At 34.6% G+C, this 11319-nt stretch overlaps 1 protein-coding gene across 1 annotated transcript in view; it reads right to left on the reverse strand.

The window, feature by feature from the left end:
* Positions 1 to 6699, reverse strand: part of LOC136836543 (uncharacterized) — a 23325-nt gene extending 16626 nt beyond the window's left edge. The window contains exon 1 of the mRNA XM_067100985.1: positions 6514 to 6699. Within this exon, the coding sequence (XP_066957086.1) occupies positions 6514 to 6684 (171 nt within the window). The 5' untranslated portion in view covers positions 6685 to 6699. The remainder of the gene's footprint in view (positions 1 to 6513) is intronic.
* Positions 6700 to 11319: the final 4620 nt, after the last annotated feature.

Below are 11319 nucleotides of genomic sequence, written 5' to 3' on the forward strand. Positions count from 1 at the left end.
TATATATATTATAAATATAAATACGTGTGTTGTTGTGTCATACTGTGAAAATTTCCAAATAATTTTTCATTAATTGCGTAAATATTTAGGATAATTTCAATTAGCCGTGTCATTATCTTTATACAGATTCTGGCTAATTTGCGGAAAGCATAATTGTGTAGGGAAAACAAACAGATTAAAACATTGATAAAATAAAACAATAATTTTAAACCATTCTCTTAACAGTCATTCTAATAAAAAAAAAATGACAAAAAATAACTAGGTTGATGCTGACCGAATGTAAATCAAAATATGAAAAGAAAAAAATCTCAATTTTTTTTTAGGAAATAGCCATCTTGACCAAGTAAAACAAAAAAATCTGGTCAAACGGGTTTCTGTTGAAATTTTACTACCGGAAATTTTTTTTGGGGAACTGGACCTCCGACTGGATTATGTAGATTTCAGCTCTTGGGCCCAGTTTGGACAATAGGAGATTCATCTACTAGCGTTGTATCACAAAGCGTACATATATATATATATATATATATATATATATATATATATATATATATATATATATATATATATATATATATATAGATATTATATAATCCCTTTGCGATGGGGTCAGTTGCCTTGAAGCCTCTTCTTCAAATATCCCAAGAGCATCTTCCTCTACCAAACCCTTCTTAAACCAAATCCTCCTTCAATTTATCACTCCATCTAATCTTTTGTCACCATCTTGATCTTCCATCCCTGACAGGTTCAATCTAAACCTTCTCCACTTGTTCCTCCTCTCTCATCCCCACCACATGGCCAAACCATCTCAGTTTCGACTCTCAGTTGCCGTTCGCTAAACCTACGCATTACTGTAAGTGTCTCACGTATTTACGCCTTATTTTTGATTGCTGATTCCTGTCCCTTAAAGAAAAGTTCGTGTTTACATTTTAATTTCTGACAATAGAAAATACTGCTAAAAGATATTCTGGTGAAAATTATGATTTTGAGATTGAAAAGTTGATTATTCGACCTAAATCTTTTGGAGAGTTTCAAAATTAGGTCATTTGAAGATTTATGAATTGATCCGTTGTACAGTTTGTTTACTATTAGTGCAGAGTAAAGGTTAGAAAGATATATAAAATATGCTTTATACAATAACAGAGGATGAATTTATCTGCGATTGTTTTTTGTACAAAACAGCTGGAAAGCTGTCAAGGAAATTAAGGTTTTTGCTCGACACAATGACAATGAGAAAATTCTAATATAACGTCTTTATCATTTTTTTCACAATATAAATCATGTTCCCAAGTTGACGTTCTAAAACCAGTCAGTTATTTTTTATTTTCGTTTTTAGTCTTCAAAGTATGCTGAGGAATGAAGAATTTTTTTTTTATTTTAAGGAAAATTTCATTTCGAAACTACTGATAAATGTTCAATAAGGAAATTCCTTTCTTTTTTATTATGGGGGGAGGGGTCTCAATTTGAAACTTTCCATAAATGTTAAGTGTTTTTTCTTCAAAGCACCATATTGCAAATTGTTTCCTGACTCGTGTGAGCGATGCATTTGGAATGTGAGGGAAAAGTGATGCAAAAATATTAATGTAATCACTGATTTTACTTTTTAATGATTTGCATATATTCGCTCTTACCTACTTCCATTCTTTGTGCGTTCTTTTAGCAAATTATGGCCTCTAATCTTACCTCTTAAGAATGTATTTTCACTGTAAATAACAATAATCATTAAGAAACGAGTAAATCTCAGTGTTTGGCTCTTAACAATGGGATGTAGTACATCCTTCTATGGGAGAATCCTCAATTGTGGTACTGTGGATGGCGCCCAGTTGGAACCCCATAAGTTCAATTCATTACTACCCTAAAACAATTCACCTTGCTTTTCAGCAATTTATTTATCTTTCTACCTTATTTTGTTTATCAGTTAATTAATTTTTTTCCTAATAACTGATCTCTTCTTTCTGTCTTTCTTATTATATTCTGTAACTTCTTCAAATTGAACACTATATTCTTCGGAAGCTTGAATTTCAAGTCAGTGACCCCTGTGGGATTGTTTCATACACTATCTATTTATTTATTAATCTAGAAATTTATCATTTTTTTTTAAATGGCTGATCTATTCTTTCTGTATTTCCTGTGATTTTGTGTCACTTCTTTCATGTGAACGCCATATTCTGAAGCTGGAATTGCAAGTCAAAGGCCCCTGTGGTAGGCTTACGAACGAGGGTTTATCTTCTGAATAATAATAATAATAATAATAATAATAATAATAATAATAATAATAATAATAATAAAAATAATAATAATAAAACTCTTTATTCTTTGGAAGCTGGAATTTCAAGTCAGTGGCCCCTGTGGTGGGCTTGTTCCATACGAATAAGGGTTTATGTTCTAAACAATAATAATAGTAATATGGAAAACAATTGTACGTACTTGGCCTTTGTTTTAAGCAACAAACAGTTTTTCCCATCGATTCAGAAAGGCTTTAGCAAACCCAAACGCCTCTTTAGGAGAGGTAAAAAGGTTACTGGAAAGAGAGAGAGGAGGGTAACCTCAAAATGAGATGGATAGTTGTGAGAAGAATGATTTGTGCCTCGGTCGTAACTCACATATGAACGCATTGCAAAATAATCGCCACGTTGTATGTATGTATGTATGTACGTATGTATGTATGTATGTATGTATGTATGTATGTATGTATGTATGTATATCATTATTTCTTAAGGACAAACAAATACTCCTATATCCCCCTGACACTTGAGTATCCTACGCAGAGAACACAACCGCTGGCGGAGTACCTGAGGACAAGAAAAACTAAACCGCCCAGAGAGTTCCCCGACCCTGAAATGTTTACAATTCAAGGGCGTCCACTATTCGGTAGGAATTTTTCGAACATAGGGTGTAGAATCGTTTTAATCATGTGTATAGGTGCGTCTTAACATTGAGAGAGAGAGAGAGAGAGAGAGAGAGAGAGAGAGAGAGAGAGAGAGAGAGAGAGAGAACTTATATCAGAGTGCAACAAAGTCGAAAGTATTTTGTACCATAATATTTGCCAAAAAGGAAAGTTTGAGAGAAAGGGAATTTTCTAGCACAGAGTATAGAGCAGTTTTAATCTTGTTTATAGGTGCGTTTTAACATTGAGAGAGAGAGAGAGAGAGAGAGAGAGAGAGAGAGAGAGAGAGAGAGAGAGAGAGAGAGAACTTATATCAGAGTGCAACAGTCAAAAGTATTTACCATAATATTTGCCAAAAAAGGAAAGTTTGAGAGAGAGAGAGAGAGAGAGAGTTCGGCCGTTCGAGTTATGACATTTTGAGCCATAAGTGCGTCTTTTACGTATATTTTTATCATACTATATTGCAAATAATGTTTATAAATTAGCGTGTGTAGAGAGAGAGAGAGAGAGAGAGAGAGAGAGAGAGAGAGAGAGAGAGAGAGAACATTGGTTCCCCGTAGGGCGAGTAGTTTTTGCAAATTTAAGTTTTACATTTGTTGTTATACCTGTCAAAGAATATAAAAATACTCGTGTCTGAAGAAAGAGAGAGAGAGAGAGAGAGAGAGAGAGAGAGAGAGAGAGAGAGAGAGAGAGAGAGAGATCCACCTTAGGGAGACTTGTCATTGCAACATTAATCATTACGCAAACGGTTATACGTTTCTACGAACGCATGTTTATGCTCTGTAAAAAATACTCGTGCCTGAAAGAGAAGAACGAGAGAGAGAGAGAGAGAGAGAGAGAGAGAGAGAGAGAGAGAGAGAGAGAGAGAGAGAACACTGGCTCCCCGTAGGGGAAGTTGCATTTGCAATATTAATCATTTCAAGGTTATACGAATCTACGATTGTATATTTACGAATGTAAAAATATTCTGGGGGAGAGAGAGAGAGAGAGAGAGAGAGAGAGAGAGAGAGAGAGAGAGAGAGAGAAAGAATGCTAGTCCCTCGCTGGGAGAGCTGTGTTTGCAACATTAGACATTATCCAAATAGTTATGCGCATCTATGAATGAATATATTCGAATGCAAATACACTCTTACCTGGAGAGAGAGAGAGAGAGAGAGAGAGAGAGAGAGAGAGAGAGAGAGAGAGAGAGAGAGAATGTTTCTACAGCCTTGCAGGATGAAGCAAGACCTAAAACCTCTGTTTCAATTGCCAGGGAAAACCATTTTTGGAAAAAAACATTTTTCCTAAAGCGTTCTTACTATAGCCAACTGTAAGCCTATTGTTAAATATTTGTAAAAAACAAAAAAAAAAAAACAGTGCGGAAATGTCCTTGAACGCTCTGTTATCTTCATTTTTTTATTTGTTTGTTTATTTCTCTCTTTTTCCTTGTTCTATGGGGTGGTCTAGTAACCTTTATATTGTATCTGTTGACTTGGTTCTTGTCTAATTCATGTTAGTAATTATAAAGTCAAGATTGAAAACTATCACAGTAACATAATTCATATTCTGAGCAATTAAATTTTCTGAGCAACTTAAGAGATCTTATATGATTTACAAAATGATCTTTTAATTTTCAGTCCAGGAAAATATTTTTTACATTTTCCTGTTTATCTCGTTTTGTTGTTAGTAAAATTTTCATGTAATGAAAAAATTTTCACATTTTTTTAACACTGAAACAAACTTTTTTAAATGGAAAGAATATTTCTTATATTTATCTTATCTGATTGTTATTCTGAGAAACCAAGGTTTTAAAAACAAGGAAATATCTTAAATTGTTCTGACGTATTTCATTTATTAGGCCCTGTAGGGAGGTAGCGCCGTCAGTGCACCTCACGTGGTGCACTGTAGGCATTACTTAAGGGTCTTTGCAGCGTCCCTTCGGCCCCTAGCTGCAACCTCTTTCATTCCTTTTGCTGTACCTCCGTTCATATTCTCTCTCTTCCATCTGAGTTTCTACCCTCTCTAACTATTGTTTCATAGTGCAACTGCGAGGTTTTCCTCCTGTTACGCCTTTCAAACCTTCTTACTGTCAGTTTCCGTTTCAGCACTGAATGACCTCATACGTCCCAGCCTTTGGCCTTTGGCCTAAATTCTATATTCTATTCATTTATTAGGTCACTATAGACTTAAGCAAATAAAATTTTTCTTATTTGATATATGTCGTCAACTAACAGTATCTCTGGAGGCCAGAACATAGCTTACTCTGTTTTGCTCATTTTTGGTTTTCTGTACAAGAAAACTATTGTGCCGGCTTTGTCTGTCCGTCCGCACTTTTCTCTGTCCGCACTTTTTCTGTCAGCCCTCAGATCTTAAAAAGTACTAAGGCTAGAGGGCTGCAAATTGGTATGGTGATCATTCACCTTCCAATCATCAAGCATACCAAATTGCAGCCATCTAGCCTCAGTAGTTTTTATTTTATTTAAGGTTAAATTTAGCCATAATCGTGCGTCTGGCAACTATAAAGGACATGCCACCACCGGGCAGTGGTTAAAGTTTCATGGGCCACGGCTCATACAGCATTATACCGAGACCACAGAAAATAGATCTAGCTTCGGTGGCCTTGATTATACGCTGTAAAGAAAACTCGATTACGCCGAAGAAACTTCGGCGCATTTTTTACTTGTTTTTCTAGATCTCATGCAAATTGTAACTATTTTAACCATAAAAATATTCCTTATTACCAATTTGATTCAGGATTTATTCTTTCCAATTTCCAATTTTCAACTCAATTTTAATATTGTTAAACTGGGAGGCTCTTATCATTTCCATATCCCAGGGGAGTTGGGGGCGTGGGGATTCATTTTTAAGTTTTATCAACGCGTGACGTGTTTATCTCGGCAAATACTAAGCCACAAATATCCCTTAATATCGAATTCACTTTTTGGGATAACGCATGCGCAATGGGAATTTCAATGTACCAAAAGTTTTCTTGAATCAATTTTTCCTGGAGCTAAACTTCAACACATTTGAAAAAAAAAAGTTTTTTGGTTAAATTTCACAATATTGTACAAACACCTTTTTCACTACACTTTCACAATCACAGTACACACACACACACATACACACACGCGCGCGCGCGCACGGTACTTTTCCTTGCACGAGAGTGGAAACGTCACTTGCCAAATTGCTTAATCTTGTGGTCATAGTATGCTTACACGCTGTACGAGCAGATATACACATGTGTGTGTTCGTGGGTGTACACAAATATGTATTTTATGTACACTTTCCTCTATATATATATATATATATATATATATATATATATATATATATATATATATATATGTGTGTGTTTGTGTATGTGTGTAATATAATTGTGTAATGAGAGATAGATAGATAGATAGACAGATAGACAGGGCTCAGACGACCACATGCAATCAGGACACAAAAACACGATACGATAACCAAACGCTAAAGATAAAACGGAAAGATAATTAGCCGAAAACCCGGATAAAAAAAAAGAAAATATAAGTAAAGAGATAATCACAATTAAACCCAAAATACCAAAAAAGAAAAAAAAGAAATTGCAATCGACCGTAAAAAAAAAAAAAAAAAAAAAAGAAAATCAGAACACTCCGTAAACTACGAACCCAAAAGTTCCTCATGTCTCGTCGAAGCACTGTCGTAAAATGAACCATTGACCCGAGACGCCGAGCCTTATATATATACACGTACCCGGCCGCTAACTGCCTCTCCCACCAGCCCCCATCCCCCCGACCAATATCCCTACCAAGCCTCCCCACCGGGTATCCAGTACCCATGACCTTCAAAGGTAGCGCGGGCCAGGGCGGGAAGGCGCTGCCGCAGCTTTTTTTTTTTTTTTTGTCTATGCTTGAGAAGCTGTGTGTCTTTGCTTGGCCTTATTGCCTCTGCTTGAGCGTTACACTTTCCTTGCTTGCTTACTTGCTAGCTGGTCAGGAGTGGAAGGAGTGTCTGTGCCTTTTTTTTTTTTTTTTGAGATAATTTAGTGGGATTTTCAGGTATTTTCGTGGTTTTCCAAATGCTTTCGTGTTTTTTTTAGATATTTTTGTATTTTTTCAGATGTTTCTTGGTTTTTCAAATATTTTTGCAATTTTTTTCCAGATATTTTCTTTGTTATTTCAAAATATTTACGTGTTTTTTTCAGATATTTTCGTGTTTTTTAAGATATTTTCTATTTATTAGACATTATCGTGTTTTTTTCCAATATTTTCGTGATTTTTTCGTAGTTTTTTAAAGATATTTTAGTGATTTTCAAACATTTTTGTGTTTTATTATTATTATTATTATTATTATTATTATTATTATTATTTTTATTATTGTTGTTGTTTTTATTATCGTTATTATTACTGTTATTATAATTATTATTATTATTATTATTATTATTATTATTATTATTATTATAATTATTATTATTATTATTATTATTATTATTATTATTTAAAGAAAAATTCAATACAACCGAACTTTATTTTGGAAGAAAAATATTCACGCAATCCATTTAAAAAAATAAAACTTACCTTTCCATTCGAATACCCAAATACCAGCTGAATTAGTTCCACCAAAGTACTTTCATCAGTACTTTCATTTAAGCAGTAGAGTCCAAACCAATTTTAGAAGCATGTGCTCCGGGCAAAAGCGTTCACAAAAAAAAAAAAGGAACAAAAATTTAGTCTTAGACAACATTATCTCTTGTTGCCTTGTATCTGTTCACAAAATTATGTTTATTCATACGTTCTTTATTAGTTAACAGACTCTAAGATGTATAACATTAACGAAAAATAATTGATAATTACGATAACTATAATTAACTGTCCTGAAAGGAAGTGACCACGTTTCAATATTTATACAACAAGGTATATTTTTCATGCATAATGATTTTAATATCTTATGATGAACTACAAAATTCGTTCGTCTATAATACCTTCAGCTGAATATTACTGAATATTATTTAAGAAATGCCAGGATAGTATTAATCTTTTATTCATTTTACCAGATTTTCACAATCTTCTCTTCACTAAAATTGAAATTTCCTAAGTAAACGTTCCCTTACTTAAGTTACAATGGAAAAAGGAAAATGAATTATAATGAATAAGCAGAGTCAATATTTTTCTACATCCCCAAAGACGAACAGATATTTCTTAATGATAATTTTAATATAACTAAAGATAATTTTTTATCAGTTATAAAATTATATTAAAATAATTACCTGAAGGCACTTGAATGAACAGATTTAGCAGGCCTTATGCCAGCAAGAAAACCTAAGCCAATTTTTACCAAATCAGACAAAATTGCAAGACACATGTTTGGTTAGTGATAGGTGTAGATTAATGAGGCCTTATGCCAGCACCTGCACTTACCAAAAATGTAAGTGTCAGAAAGGCAGTAAAAGGAACGAATATTTATAAACTTGAGCCACTTTTACCAAATCAGAAAAAAAAAATTACGAACGCAAGACACCTGTTTGGTTAGTGATAGGTCTAGATTAAGCAAGCCTTATGCCAGCACTTGCACTTCCCCCAAAAAAACTTTAAGAGTGTGTAAGCAAGTAAAAGGAATGTACGATCATAAACGTCAGACACTTTTACCAAATCTGGGCACAAAAAACTTGCAAGGCAGGCAGACATCTCGGAACTTGAATTTTGCATATAATTCTCTCTCTCTCTCTCTCTCTCTCTCTCTCTCTCTCTCTCTCTCTCTCTCTCTCACCCTCACCTGAGGCAACGAACTTTGTGTTACATAAACCCCCATCTTGTTTCTTACCGGTAAATTTTGCTGTAATATTTCACCTACTACAGATTTCGTATGGGATGGGGTCTGTTGTCACTTGTCAGGAAATGGTTTAAAATGGTTTACCTGGAGGCAGGAGATATGGCCTTGTACTATAGCATTTATCTTGTTTGTTTTGACGAATAAAGCCCAATTATTATTATTATTATTATTATTATTATTATTATTATTATTATTATTATTATTATTATTATTATTATTATTACTATTATTATTATTATTATTACTGAATAAAATGGCTGCATTTTGCGAATTGATTTTTTACTGAGTTCTCCCATTTAAAAAAATTTTTTTTTTTTTGTAATTCGCTTTTCCTGCACATCAATATTGGTCAATATTGGTATTATTATTATTATTATTATTATTATTATTATTTACGTCAAAAATTCTTTCCTTTTCACATGAAGCCCATTTTATTATTATTATTATTATTATTATTATTATTATTATTATTATTATTATTATTATTATTATTATTATTATTATTATTATTATTATTTAGGCCAGGAATGCGGAAATCAGAGAACTAGGTAATCTGATATTATAACATTATTTAATAATATTAACTACGAAATGTTAGTTCTGTTCTCTCAACATGCGCGTTTCTAACTTGTTAATATTTTCTTCACACTATACATGCTTATACGAAGTACAAGTATGTCTCGAACGCAAATTACAGTAATGTTATTAATTAATATTTGTCCGTTTGTCCGTTCAGTATTTTAAATCTCGGTCTTTTGAAAAATATTGCCTTGTTTTATATAATAGATCATCTGCCGATTTTTTGTTTTCTGTAAAAGAAAGCTATTGTGCCGGCTTTGCCCGTCCGTCCGCACTTTTTTCTGTCCGCCCTCAGATCTTAAAAACTACTGAGGCTAGAGGGCTGCAAATTGGTATGTTGATCATCCACCCTCTAATCATCAAACATACCAAATTGCAGCCCTCTGGCCTCAGTTGTTTTGATCTTATTTAAGATTAAAGTTAGCCATAATCATGCGTCTGGCAACGATATAAAACATGCCACCACCGGGCCGTGGTTAAGTTTTCATGGGCCGTGGCTCATAAAGCATTATACCGAGACCACCGAAAGATAGATCTATTTTAGGTGGCTTTGATTATGCGCTGTAGCGGCTGTACAGAAAACTCGATTGGCGCCTAAGAATATTCGGCGCATTTTTTACTTGTTATTTTTATTTTCATTTTAATATTATTGTTAGTGATTTACTTACATGTTGGTAGAATTATATTACAAAAACACATCAAAGTGATAATGTTTCAGTTGTATAACAGATGACTGACTGACTGATCAGATATTTACAGGCGTCAGATCACTGATCCAGTTAGAACCAAGGCTTTAATGGTGCCCACTCTCATCATTAGGAAGTAAGCTTACGGTAATTTCTTAAAAGAAAAAAACCCTCATTACCTCATTTATCATAGTTATGACGTCACCATTCTGCAATATTACGCAAAGACATATAATTATTCAGTCGAGAGAGTCATCGTGAGAAATCTCAGTCTCTCAGTTCCTTTTGTACGAACTCGTTTGTTATTAATCTCACAGCAAAAAATTTACCCTTCTCCGTTGTCTGGTTATTGTGAAATCCTCAGAAAAATCTCATCTCATCATCTTACGGTTCTCGGCGTTCCAGGATATTCCAGCAACTGGAAAAGAGACACTTGAGTGCCTAGAAAATCGAAGTAAGAAAAATGCCATGCTTGGAATAATTAATGTTAAAAAAAAATTTTCAATTTGCGCTGTCATAGTGGCCCCTAGACGGCATCGTCTTGAGATCAGGAAGAGATGGTAGCTCTCTCTCTCTCTCTCTCTCTCTCTCTTTCTAAAACAAGCAAGTAACGTGAGTAAATCTCTCTCTCTCTCTCTCTCTCTCTCTCTCTCTCTCTCTCTCTCTCTCTCTCTCTCTCTCTCTCTCTCTCTCTCTCTCTCTCTCTCTCTCTCTCTCTCTCTCTCAAAACAAGCAGTTAACGTGAGTAAATTTCTCTCTCTCTCTCTCTCTCTCTCTCTCTCAAAAGAAGCAGTTAACGTGAGTAAATCTCTCTCTCTCTCTCTCTCTCTCTCTCTCAAAACAAGCAATTAACGTGAGTAAATATCTCTCCCCCTCTCTCTCTCTCTCTCTCTCTCTCTCTCTCTCTCTCTCTCTCTCTCTCTCTCTCTCTCTCTCTCTCTCTCAAATCAAGCAATTAACGTGAGTAAATCTCTCTCTCTCTCTCTCTCTCTCTCTCTCTCTCTCTCTCTCTCTCTCTCTCAAATCAAGCAATTAACGTGAGTAAATCTCTCTCTCTCTCTCTCTCTCTCTCTCTCTCTCTCTCTCTCTCTCTCTCAAACAAGCAATTAACGTGAGTAAATCTCTCTCCCCACTCTCTCTCTCTCTCTCTCTCTCTCTCTCTCTCTCTCTCTCTCTCTCTCAAATCAAGCAATTAACGTGAGTAAATCTCTCTCTCTCTCTCTCTCTCTCTCTCTCTCTCTCTCTCTCTCTCTCTCTCTCTCTCTCTCTCTCTCTCTCTCAAATTAAGCCATCAACGTGAGTAAATCTCTCTCTCTCTCTCTCTCTCTCTCTCTCTCTCTCTCTCTCTCTCTCTCTCTCTCTCTCTGGTAGAATAGTAAA

Source organism: Macrobrachium rosenbergii, chromosome 56 (genome assembly GCF_040412425.1).
Source record: "Macrobrachium rosenbergii isolate ZJJX-2024 chromosome 56, ASM4041242v1, whole genome shotgun sequence".
Classification (NCBI taxonomy): domain Eukaryota; kingdom Metazoa; phylum Arthropoda; class Malacostraca; order Decapoda; family Palaemonidae; genus Macrobrachium; species Macrobrachium rosenbergii.